The sequence below is a fragment of the Magnolia sinica genome, chromosome 7 (genome assembly GCF_029962835.1).
Source record: "Magnolia sinica isolate HGM2019 chromosome 7, MsV1, whole genome shotgun sequence".
NCBI classification, from domain to species: Eukaryota; Viridiplantae; Streptophyta; class Magnoliopsida; order Magnoliales; family Magnoliaceae; genus Magnolia; species Magnolia sinica.
The window spans coordinates 2,027,602-2,047,981 of NC_080579.1; the positions used below are offsets into that span (position 1 = coordinate 2,027,602).

General features: G+C 40.3%; 2 protein-coding genes across 5 annotated transcripts in view; both read right to left on the bottom strand.

Moving 5' to 3' along the window:
* The window catches only part of LOC131250798 (disease resistance protein RGA2-like), a 175,491-nt gene that overhangs the window by 72,040 nt on the left and 83,071 nt on the right, over positions 1-20,380 (bottom strand). Inside the window, exon 4 of the mRNA XM_058251117.1 lies at positions 5,278-5,437. Coding sequence (XP_058107100.1) covers positions 5,278-5,437 — 160 coding nt within the window. The remainder of the gene's footprint in view (positions 1-5,277; positions 5,438-20,380) is intronic.
* Positions 10,534-20,380, bottom strand: part of LOC131250797 (uncharacterized) — a 28,605-nt gene continuing 18,758 nt past the window's right edge. For 2 of the 4 annotated variants that reach the window (XM_058251115.1, XM_058251116.1), the window contains 5 exons: positions 18,576-18,698; positions 12,886-12,971; positions 12,191-12,803; positions 12,010-12,087; positions 10,534-11,811 (listed from right to left, as the gene is read on the bottom strand). In XM_058251115.1, the coding sequence (XP_058107098.1) occupies positions 10,774-11,811; positions 12,010-12,087; positions 12,191-12,803; positions 12,886-12,971; positions 18,576-18,698 (1,938 nt within the window). In that variant the 3' untranslated portion in view covers positions 10,534-10,773. Of the gene's footprint in view, positions 11,812-12,009; positions 12,088-12,190; positions 12,804-12,885; positions 12,972-18,575; positions 18,699-20,045; positions 20,181-20,262; positions 20,353-20,380 lie in introns of all 4 variants that reach the window. The other 2 variants (XM_058251113.1, XM_058251114.1) reach the window with 2 other exon arrangements.

The window sequence follows — 20,380 nt, forward strand, 5'->3', positions numbered from 1 at the left end:
TTGGCCAGTAGCCAAGAAAGAAGATAACGGTAAATTGTTCATTCCCCAATGATGCATTTTTCATTCCTCAAAATTTCATCATCTTTCTTATACTGTTTCAGGATATGCTTGATGAAAATGGATTGAAATTGCTGTTAGAGTAATAGAGTCCCTTGATGTACATTGATACACCACACTCTGACAGCTTAAGCTTTTGGAGTAAATGGTTGTTTGACATGGTATCAGAGAGGAAAGTCCTATGTTCAAATCTTGAGAGCAGCAAATATGCCTCGCTAATATTTTATTCTCCCATGGGGGTCAGGAAAAATCAGGTCCGGCCTATGGACTGGGAAATCAAGCCCGGCCTATTTATGGTATGAGTGTCCCTCCACCCTTCTCAGTATGTTCCTGTGCGGAGTTCCCACACCACACGTGTGGGGGGTGTTAAAGTAATAAAGTCCCTTGATATACATTGATACATTGAGATTCTCTCTTTTTTAAACTGTCATCGACAACCTCTCCAGCAGAACCTGTTTGTTTAGATTCATACGTAGTGGACTAACAAAAAAAGGGGTGAGAGTAACTTACTGAGCAAATAAAACTTCTTCAATGAACTCATTAATAAAAAGTAAACAAAGAAAGTTTGAACTGTGATAAGATAATCAGTAAGGATTGGGATGAGGATAGCTATGTGAGTAATCTGGGTCTCTGTGGACAACTGCTAGAAAGAAGTTGCTCATCCAAAGACCTGTAACCAACCCACCATGAGGGTGATGCTGATTCAGGAATTGCTGATAATCCTGCATTGTTTTACTCATGTATGGCAGTCTCATGCATTAGTATTTTAAGAGTTTCTTCTTTTCTTCAACAAGAGCTGGTGGCAAATGTACATCACAACCATATTGATCCGTACAAAAATTGGATTTGTAAGAAGCTTTCAAGAGCAACCACACTACTGTAGAAACTGTGCTTGTATATCCATAATCCAAAAGTGAGGGTATACCATCCAACAAGGACTGTCCGTCAAGTCATTCAAAATCTAGCAAGTACACAAACGCTCTCACCCAACATCTATTACGGTAGAAATATAGTTCAAAAACTTGAAATTTTGGCTCAATTCAGATGTTCAGCCAGTTCAGGTTCACTCAAAGTCAAGACCCAACTTAATTTTTAATAATTCGTAAATTAAAAAGGTTCCACCATTAGTATTTATACTTAAAATAGTTATAATAAGCTCAAAAAAAGCAAGGTGAGATTTTAACACCAGTTCACCAGACAGCACACTGATGCAATCCGTCCAAACACATTGCAGAGGTTTGAGGGTTCGAATTCCACTTTGAATCTCAATCTGGACGACTCAATTTGAGTCAGTGGGAGTAATAGAGCTGAATTGACTCAGCTGAGTTTAAAGCCGAGTCAACAAGTTTTACAACCATAATGCATAATACCCACCTTGCCATATGAAATCACAACCTTTGGTTTAGAGAATGATTCCAAACTGCAAGGAGCAATTCCCAAGCAGTTGTGTAATGGCTTCTCCAGACTGATGATTCAGGAGGGGAAAAAAAAAAAAAAAGAAGCAACCCTTTGTAGGGCTACTTGATCTTATAGAGTGACAAACAGAGTCCGAAACACAAGGCAAAAGCATAACAAAGATTTCAAACCAAATGCTGGTTTGTGGCTGCAAGGGTTTGGTGTGAATGGTAAAAGAACAAGATCTATATTTCAAAGTATTTCTTTTAACAAACCGAAATGCCACTGTCGAATTGCATGATAACTTGAAAAATACAAGGGTTGGCCTCTTACCAAGCAAAGACCATATATATCACAACCATGAGAAAAGAGAACAAAACAAAATGAAATGAAAAAGAATGATAGAACCACATAATAGAATTACACAAGACAGAGTTCGGGGAATAGCTTTGAATTTAAGGTTATGGCCTTTTTCAGGTGAATCCAGCCCCCCAGAATGATTTTGATTCCCACAAACTGGCCTACAAACAAAGCATATTACAGGTACCCTGTACGTGTTGAATAGGGCATCTACTTTTGGAGGACATGCTTCTCATATAGGGCAACTATCTCCTTCTTGTTAGGATTCTTCAGCTGCAGCCGCTCTGCACCGAAACCAAGTCTCGTGAGCTCCTGCTTCAGCTTCAGCACGGTGAACTTGGTATGGCCTTCTGATTCTGTTTGCAGACTCTGGTTATCGTCCCCATCTGCTTTGAAGATGGAACCACCATCTTCAGTATGCGTCCTTAGCGAGCTAGTCGTGCTCTTCAACTTCGTTCTTCCTCTAACATTCTCTTCATCAATCTCCACATCTTGAACGGATTCAATACCAACATGATGCTAAAATCTGGTTCACCGTTTACCGAGCTCCAAGCACTCAGACCAAGCCCTGTATCCTGCACAAGGGAAAGACAAAGGAGACCCTGGCTAGAGCAGGGGACCCTCCGATGCCAAAGTCAGGCTAGGAATCTGGGTCTAAGTTGTGCAGAGTAGGATTAGGGTGTGAGATGTTCCGTAGCTGTTTCTACTGATATGTTCCCTGTTTATTCCTTTTGATTGAAGTGAACGTGCCTGTCAATCTCAGCATGATTTCTGCCATTAAGCGAGAGCTATGCAGGATATTGACCCATATGCAGGCAGGCCACACTTATACTTTGAAAAGGAAGCTAGTCTAAGAAAATGTGAGCTTACCTTAAGCTCCAAACGCAAACTCATTAGATGATTCTCAGCTTGTTCAATTTTTGCCTGCTTATCTTTAATTTCATCTTCCTGTCGTTCACATCAAAAATAAATTTAGAAATACTTCTCAGGGACCAACATTCTGTGAAAAAAGACAGAAAAGTTAAAAAATAGAAAGGGCAATGTACTATCACCTTTTCAGCCAAACTTTCAGAGAATTCTGCCCTCAGAGCATCCTCCCTCCGCTGCGTGTCCTTCCTGTATTGTAGCTGCCTTCTCAAGAGCTGCTTTGGCTTCTTTGACAGCAATGTCATACTTCTTCTTCCACTCTGACGCTTCCACCTGGGCAGAGTTCGCTTGTTCACAAGCAGCCATTGCTCTCGCTTCGGCAGCACTGCTTCTGGACTTCAGAGCTGTTATCTCCGCATTGGCCTGATCGTCTTCAGCCTTCTGCCTCGAGAAGTTCTGTTCATATTTCCTTTTCCAGTCTGATGATTCCAGCCTAGCAGAATCTAGAGCTTTCACTAAACTCGAGCACCTTTAATCAGTGTGATTTTTGCATTGTAGCCAATGGAATGTGTTTTGGACTTGATGAACAGTTCCGATCGATCAATTTGACTGTCCAAGAATACCAATGCAACTAAGAGCAATATAACATATAATCATCAGAGAATGGGAGAATTCTTCCCTTATGTTTGATATGGTTGAAGGGATGATGAATTCTTTAAAGCACTTGATAGATGGCCAATACCATGAAATCAGCCCAATAGTAATGTCCTAGGTAACAAAAAAAAAAAAAAAAAAAACATGATTTTTTAGGCCACACTCAATCTACAGTGTATCCTACTTTGTTTAGACTGGGTGCCTTAAACTACCAGTCTTGCTTCATCAGGACTGTCAATGCTCCAGGAAAGGCCCACCAGTCTGCCAGGACACTGTCCATACTCATTTGAGCTTACGTTCCAGGCTCAATCATAAATTTCAGGCTCGATCATCAAATGGGTGAATAAAGACTCGATGAAGGGAAAATACAAATAAATGGACCGTTAAGAGAAACTGATAATTATAAACTATCTAATATACGTGTGGCCCATCTATCTCATGATCTTATATAATTAATCTTTGAGAAAAAAAAAAAAGCAACTGTACAGTCATGGTCACATGAGGGTGGACGGTCGCAGCATAAGCTTTATTAATAAAAAAGAAAAATTACATAAGATGGAGGGGGGCAAGAACCTGACCTCCGGAACAAAGAACAAGGATCGGTGGAATCCACAGCGCTTAGCTCTTACCTCAATCCAGTGATATGGGTGGGAACCTGACCGTAGGGTCCACCTTGATGTATGTGTTGCATGTCTACACTGTTCATCCGTTTTTTCAGATTATTTTATGGCATGAGACTAAAAACGAATAAGATACAAAACTAAGGTTAAGCACACCACAAGAAACGGGGGTCATTGAACCCGTGCCATTAAAAACTTACTAAGGTCTACCGTAATGGTTATTTGCCATCCAACATGCTCTTAAGGTTACACTGATACGGATGAAAGGAAAACACAAATATCAACTTGATCCAAAACTTTTGTGGCCAACAAAATGTTTTTAATGGCCATTAATTGCTGTTTCTTGTAGTGTGGTCCACCTAAAATTTGAATCTTATTCATTTTCAGGCCCATTCCATAAAATGAAGTGAAAAAACGGATAGAGGGCGTACATATACAAGGAAAACATTGAATTGGGCACCACGGTCAGGGTCCCACCCACGTGGCTAGATTCGCAGCCAAGTTGTGTCCGTGTGGAACAAATAAAAAGGCAATCAACATCTGATGAACATCTTTTCACTTTGTAAGGGCAAAAAAAAAAAAAATAGAATAGAAAAAAGTAGAGCAGTTACACACACAGCAACAAAGTTTGGGGAAAGAAGCAAATGAAAAGCTATCGTTGATTTCTCTCCCCAACTCATCTTATTTAATGAATGTGATATCGGGGATGCGGGCAATCTTGTAGCGATCTTCTCCTCCTCCTCGGCAGCGTTCTTCTAAGACTGGACGGTTCCAGATGTGTAATTTTTGAAGCATGGTGAGTTTGGAGGGCTTTGAGTTGTCCCAACCAACCACTTGGGAACGATGTCAGCTCTTGATTACGACTAATCACCAAATGGTTAAGGTTGGGGAGGAGGGGTAAGGGCCCACCCGATAGCAACCCATCATTACCTATGGTTAAACTCAGCTTCTGTAGGAGCGGTGGAAGGTTGTTGGGCAACGCATTTAGCTTTGGGCACTTTTCTATTCGTAATTCCAGGAGTGATGGCATAACCTCTCCATCATCTCCACCTCTCAATTCCCACTCCTCCCAATTTCTCATGAAGCCGAAGGTGAGGCTCTCCAGCTTTGGGAATGAGACAACACCACCACCACTTCCATCATTATTATCATCCCCACTAAACTCACCACCCACCTTTCTCATCTCTTTCATTCCTTCAATATCAAGGTATTTAAGGGATGGTAGTTTCCCAAGACCAGGCAGTTGTTTACAGTTGAAACATCCCCAGAGTTCCACCTTGACTAGATTGGAGAAGATCCTCTGTCCACTTGGGAAGCTTGGAACCTCCGTATCTCTGTATTTCCAACACTTTTAAATTTGTGTGGGGCTGGAGGATCTCAAACACGTCCTCATTTAGTTCAGTATACCCATAATCCAAGCTCAGCTCATTAAGGTTCTGCTTCTTATTCAGTTCTCCCTCCCTAGCTTCATCTCTGCTCCTCACCTTTTCCAAGCCAGAAATTTCAAGACTTGAAGATGATTGAGGTGTTTCAGTTCTCCCCATTTACATCTTTCATCGTCACCCCCCACTATGAACTTTGTTAATGTCCGAAGGCTACTTAGTTTCCCTATGCCCTGCGGTAAGTACTTTATGTCAGTGCCTTCTAATTCTTGATGTCTCAGGTTAACCATTTTTCTCAGCCCTGTAGGTAGTTTTTTAAGCCCATGACAAGAATTGAGTATCAAGGTCTGTAAATTTCTGCAATTACTCACCCCCTCTGGCAACTCCTCTATCTTTGTCGAAGATAAATCAAGATATCTCAAGTGCTTCAATTTTCCCAGTGTTCGAGGCAATTTCTGAATTCTAGTGCGACTCAAGTCCAATGCCCTGAGGTGCCTGAAATGATGAAATAAATTGTTCGGCACCCTGGAGATTGTTGAATCGTGATGCAACAACGTCTGCAACTTGTGTGCCTTGTACAAGGTGGTCCAAGTGGAAGCCACTTCATCAGCTTTGTCACCAGTGTCATCATTGTCAATTAAATACAAATGGCGGACATTATTTAAGTTCGACAAGGCTTGCTTTCCGATCTCCAACTGTGAACAGTCACTTCCTGCAACAGATTGTGCAAGATCATGAACTAAATCATGCATCTTGCACCAGACTATGTTCTTGTTATCATCAAGTTCTGCGTCTTCGAGCAACGACCGTCTTAGTAAATCATCAAAATACAGCCCACCTGTTTCCTCCATATCTCTGCTTCGGATGAAACCTTGCACCACCCATAACTTGACTATCATATCCTTCCATATCTCCCAATCTTTCGGGAAGACGGAGAAATAAGTAAAGCATTGCTTCAAAGCAGGAGGCAAGTCGTGGTAGCTAAGTAACAAAGCTGGTAAAATGCCGTGTATGACATCATGTGAATTCCATATGTCACTTTCCAAGACAAGCTCCCACTCCCTTCTCATCCTTCTCAAGCACATAGCACTCCCTATTGTCTTTGCTGCGAGAGGCACCCCTCCACACTTCTTTATGATTTCCCTTCCAATCTCTTCCAATCGGAACACTCTTCGGGACTCCAATGCTCAAGTGCTTTACGCCTGAACACTAACCAGCAATCATCATCGGATGAGACTGCCAATTTATGCATGTGACCCCTTCCCATCGCCAATGCAACATTTTCACTACGAGTGGTTATGAGGATTCGACTGCCTAATGCACCAGTTTGGAAGGGAAGTTTCAGTCTGTCCCACTTCTCATTATCTTCACTCCAAATGTCATCAAGCACAAGTAAAAATCCCTTTTCAGTGAACATTTCACGAAGGCAAAGTTGCAGCTGATCCAGGTCGAAACTTTCATCCTTAAACTCAGTGTTTGCAGATTTTATAATTGATTCCGTAATTTGTTTCACATCGAAATCTTCAGAAACACATACCCACATTCTTATCTCAAAATGCCCCTGGACTTTCTCATCGTTGTAGGCGAGTTGAGCAAGGGTGGTCTTCCCCAACCCTCCCCTTCCAACGACAGAAATGACAAAGGGCACCTCATTCACCTCTCCACTACACTCCCTCAGCAACAAGTTTGGGACTTCATTTTTGTCATCTTCTCTACCAACAACTGACGGTCGGTCAAGAAGGGAGCCTATCTCTCACTCTCTGATCTCTCCCCGCCTCACTTCACTATCCACCCTCTCACTCACACCACTATTTATCATAATAAAATGAAATTGGCTCATCTATATCATCTAATCTACCCCTCACCTCCTTTATCCTACTCCCAATTTTGTGGTGTGACGCGACATGATTGAAGCAGTTAACAGGCGAGAGGAAGCTTCTTACCTTCTTCTTGCTGAAACAGGACACACCATCTTCATCAGGTGCTTGTGATTTGAGAGCTTCCGTCATCCATTCATCTAGTATGTCATCCACATCGTAGGCCACGTCTTTGAGATTCTCCAACCACTTCTTCACAGCTTCGTCCTTCACTCGCCGAGTTTCAGCATCTTTAAGCACAGCCTGGATCAACGTAAACGTACTGGAAAGCTTTTTGATCTCGTTGGTGACACCCATGAACAAAGCCACCTCATCTTGGAGTATGGTGTTCAACTTCTTCATTGTGGTGGAGACAAGTGAATCAACCATGATTTCTTTCTCCTTGTTTTGGTATGTAAGGGAGGAATTTGAGTTCAAATTGGTTTACAAATAGGAAATGGGAAGGATTCTGAAGATATGGAAGAGAGAGAGGGAGAGAGTTGTTTTGGTATGTAGATGGGAAGACGAGAGGGATTAGAGTTCAAATAGTTATAGAAATAGGAAATGCGAAGGACTCCGGAGATATGGAAGAGAGAGAGAGGGAGTGAGTAGTGAAAGATGCAAATGTAGAGAAGAAAAGAAGAGGAGAGTGAAAGATGCAAATGTAGCGAATGAGGTTAGCTCGAAAGGCATGCTATGGCTTACCAACCAAAAATCAGACAAATCCAAGCATCCAATCAGTACCTCATAAAATTGGCGGTCCAGATTGTTCGCACATAAATAAGTCCAATCAACAATCTGAGCCATCCATTTGTTAGAGACCATCATGGATCGCTTATTGTTTTAGTGAACTCATTTTATCAGCCGATCCTATCGATTCCATCTACAGCTTAGAAAATAAACTGCTTTTTAAGAGAAGGAAAATTTAAGGAATGCTTCAACCGTCTGCTCAGTTTCAATTTTAATTTTGGCCCTTAAAAACTATGTTCCAGAACTGGTGAACGGTTTAGATTGATAGATTGAAATCTCAAAATATCTAAATTCTGTCAATCATGAACATATCACACTACATTCATGCAAGAGCGGCCAGTAAAGCTATAAAATATAACGGGACCACCAACCGAGAAAGATGCCGGTAGTATGATATGATAAAATACACATCCAACGGTACTTTTTTTCAAAGATACCCGACACTTGGAATCTCGAGACTTACAGAGCACTCACAGAAATCAACTCAATGCATTCACACGGGTAGGCCCACCATCGATGAGCTTGTCGTGAGAGTTTATACCTGATGTGTGATCATGTAGGCCCACCAAAGCCTCAAAAACGGACTGTTGAAACAAAGATGGATAGTCTGTCCACTAGATTTTCATGTGTTACTTTGCTCATGTTGCATTTGCACGGCCTCCGTTCGATGAATGCCACCTGTTTTCCGAGACTTGTCCGAGTGGGCACCTTGTTAGTGTTTCTTGGGGAATGGGACCTTTTCCCATGCATCATTCGAAAATTATCAATCTGGACTGTCCATAAGGTCACAGCACTGTATATAGTCTATAAAAATTCACAACCAGCAAAGCAGCCTTCTCTTTCCTATCAATGACATGCAAAATGGACGACTATGATCATGTACAATAAAAGAAAGTCCAGCAATCAGTATGAAAAAATCCATTCAAGAGAGTCTACTATTTTCTACATTTTGGCCCAGATGATGATTTTTTTAGGTGGAGCCAACCTCTTCAATGGCTCAGATGTCAAATGCACGTAACACCTTGGCGCACATGCAATTCAATGGACAGTAACCATGCGGTCTATTGACATGTACATTTCTCTATTTTTAAAACTGTCATCAACAACCTCTCTAGCAGGCTACTGTATGATTCTAGGAGGGATTATTCGTCTTCCTAAGCTTCCACACAAGAAAAGGAATTTTCCACCCTTTTCTTGTGTGGAAATAATAATGATTCTTGATCCTATTCGTCTAAGATTACTATTTATGTGTTATTTGATTTTCCAGATCTATCAGAACATGTTTGTTTAGATTCATAACTAGTGGACAAACAAAAAAGGGGTGAGAGTAACTTACTGAGCAAATAAAACTTCTTCAATAAACTTAATTAAAAAAAAAAAAAAAAGGGAAAAGAAGAAAATTTCAAGGCGATGAGATAATCAATAAGGATTGGGATGAGGATAGCTATGTGAGTAATCTGGGTCTTTGTGGACCACTGCTAGAAAGAAGTTGCTCATCCGAAGACCTGTAATTAACCCACCATGAAGGCGATGCTGATTCAGGAATTGCTGATAATCCTGCCTTGTACTACTCATGTATGGCACTGTCTCATGCATTAGTCTGTTTAAGAGTGTCACAGCACTTCTTTTCTTCAACAAGAGTTGGTGGCAAATGTACATCATAACCATATTGATCCGTACAGCAATTGGATTTGTAAGAAGCTTTCAAGAGTAACCAATCTACTTTAGAAACTTTGCTTGTAAATCCATAATCCAAAAGTGAGAGTATACCAACCAACAAGGACTGTCCATCAAGTAATTCAAAATCTAGAAAGGACACAAACGCTCTCACCCAACATCCATTATGGTAGAAATATAGTTCAAAAACTTGAAATTTTGGCTCAATTCAGATGTTCAGCCAGTTCTGGTTCACTCAAAGTCATGACCCAACTTAATTTTTAATAATTCACAAATTTAAAAAGTTCCACCATTAGTATTTATACTTAAAATAGTTATAATAAGCTCAAAAAAAGCAAGGTGAGATTTTAACACCAGTTCACCAGACAGCACACTGATGCAATCCGTCCAAACACATTGCAGAGATATGAGGGTTCGAATTCCACTTTGAATCTCAATTTGAGTCGGTGTGAGCAATAGAGCCGAGTTGACTCGGCTGAGTTTCAAACTGAGTCAGCAAGTTTTACAACCATGATGCATAATACCCACCTTGCCATATGAAATCACAACCTTTGGTTTAGAGAATGATTCCAAACTGCAAGGAGCAATTCCCAAGCAGTTGTGTAATGGCTTCTCCAGACTGATGATTCAAGGGGGGTAAAAAAAGCAACCTTTTGTAGGACTACTTGATCTTCAAGAGTGACAAACTGAGTACGAAACACAAGGCAAGAGCATAACGAAGATTTCAAACCAAATGCTGGTTTGTGGCTACAAGGGTTTGACGTGAATGGTGAAGGAACAAGATCTATATTTCAAAGTACTTTTAACAAACCGAAATGCCACTGTCGAATTGCATGATAACTTGAAAAATACAAGGGTTGGCTTCTTACCAAGCAAAGACCATATCACAACCACGAGAAAAGAGAACAAACAAAATGAAATGAAAAAGAAACCGCTCTTATGTCAAGGAGCATTTTGATGCACAAGAAGGCTCCTGACAGAAAATGATAGAACCACATAATAGAATTACAAGAGACAAAGTTGGGGGAATAGCTTTGAATTTAAGGTTACGGACTTTTTCAGGTGAATCCAGCCTCCCAGAATGATTTTGATTCCCGCAAACTGGCCTACAAACAAAGCATATTACAGGTACCCTGTACGTGTTGAATAGGGCATCTACTTTTGGAGGACATGCTTCTCATATAGGGCAACTATCTCCTTCTTGTTAGGATTCTTCAGCTGCAGCAGCTCTGCACCGAAACCAAGTCTCGTGAGCTCCTGCTTCAGCTTCAGCACGGTGAACTTGGTATGGCCTTCTGATTCTGTTTGCAGACTATGGTTATCATCGCCATCTGCTTTGAAGATGGAACCTCCATCTTCAGTATGCGTCCTTAGCGGGCTAGTCGTGCTCTTCGACTTCTTTCTTCCTCTAACATTCTCTTCATCGATCTCCATATCTTGAACGGATTCAATACCAACATAGTCATCAACCCTTGTACGTTTCCCATGTGAAGCAGTCTTGAGCTTACTATCCAATGCAGTTTCATTTAGGCGAACGGAAGTCAGCTCCTGCTGGAGTGAGTCAAGCCTGGCCTGAGTGGATTGCAGCTGCAAGGACAAGGCTTCTGCTCTACTGTTCGCTTCTGCTCGAGCAGCTCGTTCAGTCTTCAATAGGCCCTCGAGAACTTGGACTGTGTTCTCCCTCTGCTCTTTGGTCGACTCAAGAAGTGATTCAATTTCTCTCTCTCTTTCTTCGACCTGCTTTTCTAGAAATTCAACCTTGGACACAGCATCCATTTCAGAGCGGCGCAAACGTTCAACCTCATCTATCAGGTCAGCTTTCCGTCTTTCAAGGCTTTCAACTTGCCTGTGAGCTCTCTCGATTTGGGTTAATCTTTCCATCGCTAGTCGCTGAACTTCGCTCTTTTCGCTTTGAGCAAGTGCTGCTTCCTCCCGAGCTTTATCAGCCAAATCAACCGCTCTTTTTGCTTCATTTTCTGCAGCCCGGCACCTTTCATCTGCTTCCTTGAACCTTTTGAACTCGGATTGATACTTCTGCTCCAGGTGAGTCTTTTCTTGTTCCATTATCCTTGCTTCTCTCTCGTATGATTGAGCTGTGGCCTTCGCAGAATCTAACCTCTCACTCAAATCCTTGATTTCAAGTTTTAAGGTCGAAGCTTCCAAGTCATAGTTCTTCAGTTTCGACTCGGCAGCCTGCAAGCATTTACCACCATCACTTTGATCACCACCATCATCAATAACAATAATAATATAATAACACACAGGTTTGATAAGCCCACATACACCTCTATGCATGGCCATATGCAGGATATTGACCCATATAACTGGCCCAAAACTCAGGCCACACTTATACTTTGAAAAGGAAGCTAGTCTCAGAAAATGTGAGCTTACCTTCAGCTCCAAACGCAAACTCATTAGATGATTCTCAGCTTGTTCGATTTTTGCCTGCTTATCTTTAATTTCATCTTCCTGTCATTCACATCAAAAATAAATTTAGAAATACTTCTCACGGACCAACATTCTGTGAAAAAAGACAGAAAAGTTAAAAATAGAAAGGGCAATGTATTATCACCTTTTCAGCCAAACTTTCAGAGAATTCTGCCCTCAGAGCATCCTCCCTCCGCTGCGTGTCCTTATTATAGCGTTCCTGTATTGTAGCTGCCTTCTCAAGCGCTGCTTTGGCTTCTCTGACAGCAATGTCATACTTTCTCTTCCACTCTGATGCTTCCACCTGGGCAGAGTTAGCTTGTTCACGAGCAGCCGCTGCTCTCGCTTCGGCAGCACTGCTTCTGGACTTCAGAGCTGTTATCTCCGCATTGGCCTGATCTTCTTCAGCCTTCTTCCTCGAGAAGTTCTGTTCATATTTCCTTTTCCAGTCCGATGATTCCAGCCTAGCAGAATCTAGAGCTTTCACTAAACTCGAGCACCTTTCCTCGAGTGAGCTGCACTGGCTCTGCAAATTAGCTATGCGGCTTGTATAATCTTCCGCGATTTTCTTCTTGTCGTTGATAGCTTCCTCATAACGCCTCAAATAGTCAGCTTTGTACTTCTCATTCGCCTCCAGTTGCTTGCTAAGCAATCCCAATTTGTCTTCATTCGAGCGGCATTTCAACATTAGGGCACTCTTCTCTGATCCAATTTGGTCTAGCTGCTTCTTGATAAGGTCGAATACTGGCCCCTCCAAGCTGCGGAAAATAATAATAACTTTTGAGGCTCCATAAAAAAACAACTGAGATGCAAACCAGTTCAGGGAATCATGAAACAAACCTTTGATGTAGAAAAGTGGCCAATTTCTGCCATTTTCCTGGCCCATGAGATGACGTTTCATACTCGGAGAGTAAAACATCCAAAACCTGCAGAGAATTTTGATATTGCCATCAACATATTATCTGAATGCAGGATAAATTAGAAGATACATTTTCTATTCACCTTCAGTACAAAATCTTAAAACCTAGTTTCTACTTTAAATAATAAAAGATGGGGGAAAAGAAGGAAATGCCACCATCCAGTGCTTTGGAAATTGAACCTAAGAGGAAATGCCCCTACACATTAACAGCAGGATAGCAAATACATGCATTAAGAACTGGAATCTAGCCAAACCAAGATCCTTTGTGGATGCATTTGCATATTACTTTTCAGATGCAGATCTTAGTAAACATCCTCTAGTCTTTTCTTACAAGATATAATTTATGCAAGAAGATGGAGGTGTCTGAAGCAAGATTAAGGGAACTCTTGTTCACATGATCAGATCACTCAGCCTCACAATCATTTGGAGAGAATAACTGTTTGGCTTGAAACTAATGATGTCTTCTCAGCATAAGCAGGAAAAGAGATGTGACAAGCACTGAGCATAAGTACAAAAAGAATTACGAAAAACACGCACGCATGCACACATGTACATGTTGTATGTATGTATGAGTGTATGTAATGTAGGGTATCTTATCATAAAATAAGGCCTACTAGGAATATGAATAGTCTTAAAAAAATAATAGATAGTCAAAATACTGTAAGCAATATAATAAATCTGGCAGGGAGAGTTGCATTGTCACACAAACATTAATTCCGACATAGCCCTACCATAAATAAGAAATGATACAATATGTTGATGTGGACATCATAATGTCATCTTAGCCTTCTCCCAGCAATTTGATTTTGGGGTCAGCTTTCAAATGTTGGATGGGCAAAAGTTCTACAACCAGCTACCCACGAGGCATTGACCTTTCTACCCAGGCTCTTGGAAATGGAGTTTACATATCACTACGGCACCATGTATCACAACCTTGGGACACTCAAAAAACAATATGGGAAACAGCAGGAAATAACACAACGTATCTATGTTTGAGGGAAATGGCCCACAAATAAAAGGAATAGAATGGAGCATATCAGATGGCCCAATGGGAGAAACAATACATATCAAGGAAAGCCAAAGACTAAATGGAGATCTGAGTATTAAGAGTTCCATCAGTAGGTAAGTAAAGAAATAAATCTTCCCACGGAAGAGGACAAGGGAGTTGTTGTAAAAGTATAAAAGTGATTAAAACTCACTTTATGATTGAAGGATGCAAAAACAATGAGATGAGAAGTAGAGAAGATTAATAAGAGAAACCAATTGCACTGAGGGACTGATTTTATACAGAGAACCCATTATATGGAAAGGAAAACCCCTATGGAATACTATCAAATGGGAAACTGTTGAAAACTATGGAATCTAACACCAATTCTGTTGTTTGGTTATGAGTGCTGTTTTCTTTTCTTTTCTTTTCTTTTTTTTTTTCTTTTGAAATGACAATAAAATTTTGTTAAAGAAAGCAGAGAATGACAGAAACCAAAAAAGGAAAGAAAAGAGCAAAAAGCTAATACAAAACTATACAATGCAGACCAACAAATAGGAACTTGGTCAGCAAGCATAATATTCGATGCAACCGCCCATTTGATAGCAAACAGCTTTGCCCTTTTGAAAACTTCCAATGAGCAGCCCCTACAATTCTTAAAATATCAATAATTTCTCTCTAACCATATGCTTCAAAGACCCACCAAAAAACTTAAGTGCCACATTCGTTTCCCAAGTTTATTTCCTCCTTCATGCCAAGCCCAAAAGAAGTGTTCCACAGATCTCAGATTAACCCATGACACTCCGTCCGAACAGGGAAAAGAACCCATTCCAAATTGCAGACGCGAATGCACAATGGATAAACAAGTGATCAACTGACTCCTCAGCTTTATAGCAAAGAAGACATGTTTGGGATTACATACTGCGCCTACAAAGGTTATCAACTGTTAGAACCTTTTTCCTGCCCACCAATCAAGCAAAAGCTGCCACCTTGGATGGAGCTCTGTAGTGCCATACTCGACCTGTGTGGCATTCCATCTGAACCTCATGCCTCTCCACTAGTACTTCTTCCCATTTTATCAAATGGAACTTCTGTGTTTTTTCTGCCGAGTCTCTCCAAAGAAAATCCCGCTTGAGCTTTTCTAACTTCCCAACAACCGATTTCAGATATATAAAAACTGACATGAAATACACAGGAAGATTTGACATTGCCGACTTTATCAAGGTCGGCTTACCCCCAAAGATAAGAACCTACCACTCCAAGATGATAGTTTCCTTTTGAATCTTTCTATCACTTTATCCCATAAATGTTTAGTTGGCTTCCCTAAACATAATGGAAGACCCAAGTAAGAGGAAGGGAAAGAACCTGCCCTACATCCGAATCGTGCTGCGAAAGCCTCAGTCTCCTTTTCTAACCCCATCCCCAATAGTTCACTCTTGCCAATATTAATCTTTAAGCCTGATACCACCTCAAAGCAGTTTATAATTATTCTGAGATTATAGCTAAGTAACCCGATTCAAAGAACTCTTTAATAAAGCTGACCAGATCAACTTTAAGCCTCCCCCAAAACTTCTGATAAAAGGCAATGGGGAAGTTGTTTGGGCCAAGAGCTTTATCCTTTCCTAACTTCGAAACTGCCTTTTTGATTTCCTCTTCCGAAACTGGTTCTTCTAAAGAGAGGGCTGCCGACAAAGATAGAGAAGCAAAACAGAGATTGTAGAGAGAGGGCTTCACCCAATCCTCCTTTTGAAGCAACTCTTTCTAGAACTTGACTATAGACGAACATACACTATCTTTGCTACCAAACTTAAAATTTTGTTTACCCGAGCCTGCACACTTGCCACTGCATGGAAGAATTTTGTATTCTTGTCACCCTCTTTCAACCAAGTTGCTCTGGATCTTTCTCTCCATTTAATGTATGTTTTCCATGCAAATATTAAAAGGTAAACGGTCAAATATCAAGAATTGTCACTCGCTACCGTGCAAACCTATGTTAACAGATTTCTTTAGGGGCTGTTTGGTGCATGATATTAGATAAGATTAGGTGGTATGGACTTGCATTTGGTCCCGTGCAAATTCCATCCAGTGTTTGATAACAACAAGAAGGATTGGACTAATCCCGGTATCATATATATTCCAAAGCCAATAGGGGATTCTGCAGGATTTCTGGTGGATTTTGAAATCCACTACAGCTGCGGGCCCCAAGTTGATGCGTATGCTTTATCCACACCGTCTATCCATATGTGCCCTTTACACGTGGCATTCAAGTTGCATATGCATACAGGTGACCGACATCAGTTGTGAAATGTGGTCTGTTGATGACAATTCCATTGTCCACCAAACGCTGACTTTACTTAATATGGTGTATTTCCCAATGGAAGAAGTTGATCCCAAACGTAGGATTGGACAGTGAAAATACCGTGGTATTTCCAGACATGTAATCATTGTGCAATAATAGTGTTCATTCCAACTAATACAATTCCATACTATTTAATAACGCTGTCCAAACAAGTAGGGAAATGGTTTTACTTGTTTTCTGAGGAATAGCCATTCCGGAGGCTCATATGGAAACGTGGACAAGCAGAAATATTAGAATACAAAACAATAACAATGTCTTCAACTCTGTTCCAAACCAGTTACAATGTGAATGTTTTTTTTTTTTTTCCAAAACCAGGTAGTACCCGTGCCCAAAAAAATGTCAACATGGAAATTTGTTATCCACACAAGGTATCACAATGTGAATTTTTTTTCCAAAACCAGGGAGGTACCCGTGCCCAAAAATATGTCAACATGGAAATGTGTTATCCACAGACAAGGTATACCAAAAGCAAAACAAAACAAAAAAGAAGAAAGGTCCATCATAATTTTGGTTGATTTTAATGACAAGAAATGCACCTGATATGAAGTTTAAAAGAAACGAACTAAAACCAATTCTGATATTAAACAAAGTCACAAACATAATATCAATAGCCAATGTATAAGAATCATAACACGGAATCCGAGAATAAATTGGTCTAGCCAAGGTATTAGAATTCAGTAGCTTCTCTTTTCAATTTGGCCAAGGCAATGACAGACTAGATTTTTTTCTTTGTTTGTTTCATTTCATAAACCTGACACAGTTTGTACGAGGAAATCAACTATTGATCTTTAGGTTTTTTCACAAACAAACTCAAAAATAGGAAAATATTCTCACGCAATCTTTTATTTTTTTATTTTTCTATTGGAAGCTGTTTTACTAATTGCAAACACTCCTCCGCATGCATCCTCATCGCTCCAAATAACCCAAAAGATAATACTGATGTAGAGCGGGTCGCGGACAGTTACATGGCCAAGATAGATCAGAAAAGGCCCGGTCGACGACAGAAGTGATCCAGACCATCGAACCTTAAATCGGGCGTATCTTGCAATCCGAAATGAGTTACCTGATGTAAAATATATGATTTTGGGGTAGAACGAGCTACTAAAGCCAACCAACCCAGCTACGCCAGGTTGCGCAGCCCGGAATTGCGAAAAACCCTTGGATCGACGGTCGTTTCCCTGTTTTAATTTCGTTTTTACTATAAATAGTAAGTTTTAGTTTGATTATAACTCTTCATCCGTCGGGCTTTAGGAGTTGCACCCAACGTGAAAAGAGCTTAGAATAATTAGGAGAACGGTTTGGTGAAGCCAAATAGGACACTTACTATTTTTGGCCGAAAACCTCGCGCACTAGTAGACATCACGACCATCTATAAACAGTAAGTTTACTATTTATAGTAAGTCGCGGATTCTAGGAGTTTGAGTTGTAGTTTGATTCTGATTTCCTTCCCATTGCTTGGTACCCCTATTTAAAGGGTTGTGAACTCGTTTTTATTAATCAATTTATCAATTTCGAATTTATTAGAATTTATTTCTATTTTCTGCTTTCTTTCCTCGTGGATTCGAGAAGTCTCTATGAGGAGTCCAGAGAAGCTCTGTGGATTCGGAGTAGTTATCCTCATCGTGTTCATCCCTGCGTCAGATACTTTGCATCAGCCTACTTTTCCCCTTCTCAGTTCACCATAAGCATTCTTACCAAAAAAAAAAAAGTTGGCATGATCGCCCATGATACTTATCTAAGAGACGACATAATTTCCAACAAGACGACAACAAATAGCTTTCAGAAACAAGTTGAATTATTTGCTAAGAAATAAATTATGATCAAGGGGCCTAATACAAGAGCACACACTATTGCCAAAACAACAAGGACTTCATCTGCTGTATAAGAAGCTAACAAATTGTAACAGATGCGTTAACTCTGAAATTACTTTCGCAGCATAATTTTACAATAGCTAGAAGTATAATTAGCTTGGGCATAGACACCAGTAAAATTAGAGTAAAGCTGAGGAAAGATTGCACATGAGAAAATTCATTCAATTAAATTGTGCCAAAGAGTAAGGTAATTTTCTGTAAGTACAGAGATTTTAAGGCTAAAAATAAATGTCATTCTCGAGATAGGACAAAAACAATGGAATAAGATGAATACCCTTCTCCGAACTCAAAACTAACATGAAAAATGCACCCCCTGCTTGCCGATTCATTAAAGAAAAAACATTTCAATAGAACCTTTGACCGAGAACAATTGTCATCTGAACAGGAACAGCTTACTTTGACAACATGATCAACTTTCGCATCAGGTGCATGACAAGCAGCCCGCAACCTTTTCTCCATGCTTTGTAAGGTGTTTGAACATCTCAAATCTGCCTCCATAAAAGCATTCCTTTTGTAGTCCTACAGTAGTCATTCCAGATTAGTAGCATATCACAATTCACAAGTGCAACATGCCAAAACAGATCTATGGAAGAATGATGAGTCCATTTTCTTGTTGCTAATAAAAAAAGTTGGGTACTAATAGTGACAGAAACTAAACTACATTATCTTATGACAGCAAAGAAATGCTTGAAAGAAATCAGAAAAGCATAGAATGCAGCTGGCAAATAGACATGGGATGCATTAAACCTTAACTTTCAAGAGTGATAATGTGTAGCTATTAAAAGTGGCCTTGGCTTTAAAACCAACTATTAACATATCATCAAAGCCTCCCGAAGTTTCATTCCAAACGTTTTCTTAAAGTATTTCGTTTATAGATTTCTTCATTTTGATCTGGCAAACTTTGATTAACTAAATGACCATATACAAGAAGCAGAACATACAGGCAGGTTTTTTTTTCCAAACAAAAACAGGCAGATTTCATGGTTTGAAGGTTTTGCTCAGCTAATCCAGTGTTGATTGTCAATGTTACCTTCATCTTTCAAACATAAGATAATAAATCAACCTAGGCAGCTGGTTTTCCTAATGACAATTTGGTCAGATTGTAAAGAATGCAAACTTTTAATAATAAATCGGAAGGGGATGAAAAGGTCTTTATAAAATCAGGGGGTTTATTAAATTTTGGCAGTCAAGGACAGTAAAGCAGGAGGTTAAATGTTATAAGGCTAAGTGGGAAGAGCTCTAGTCTATCCTGCATTATGTAAATATGTTTGAATCATGTGCGAGTTTTGATAAAATGCTCATCATTCAAAAGAAAAATATTTCTTTTAAAAGAACATTTTCTAACTGCACTAACCAGATGATTAAGATCAAATTTGAGAACAGAAAATTGTAAAGCAATGCATATTCCTCCAGCTCACAATTTGTAATGCAGGGGCATTTTCACACCGGGCTCGAGTGGGGTTGCCTGTGGGATGCAGGGGCACACTTAGGGTGGGCGGTCCGTGTGGGCCGGGTGGCTCGTGAGACGCGGGCCCCACCCGTCAGGTGGCTCGTGTGAGGCGATACCCATGTGATTTGGGGCCCACGATGGGGGGTTCGACCAAGGTCCTAACCCATGAGATGTGGGACCTGGGCTATGAGATTAAGGGATTGATTCACCATGCTCTCTAAGAGTTCGAGCTTTTAGAGCAAGTGGTTAATTGCCCTCATCAATTTGTAATTTTCTAGAAGACCTATTCATTACATGGTTGGCATAAAAAGAATGTGCAATGTAATATATCTACAATCTACTCCAATTCCCAGTATCATGGATTAGCCATTCATCAAAACAAGAGAAGATAATCCAGAAATGAATTCAACCATCACCTCAAATGCCTTTTTGAAAAATTGTTGAAGAAGCTTTTCATACTTTTGTCGTGCTGAGCCAACTCCAACAGCACTGGCATTAAATGCAGCGAGTGATTTTTGTACTGCTCCTTCTTGTTCCTCTCTTAGAACACCCTACAACATAGATCTTTAGTAAACAACAGCTATGACAACCAAGTTGTATAAATTTACTACACTAACACAAAACTATACTTACCTCCTCAGGAGGCTTTGTGCGGTCAAAAGAAGCCATATAAACATCAGTTGCAGTCTCATAAGCACTCCGACATTCAGCTTCTTCAACACTCTGCAATAGTAGAGTTGATAAAAGACTA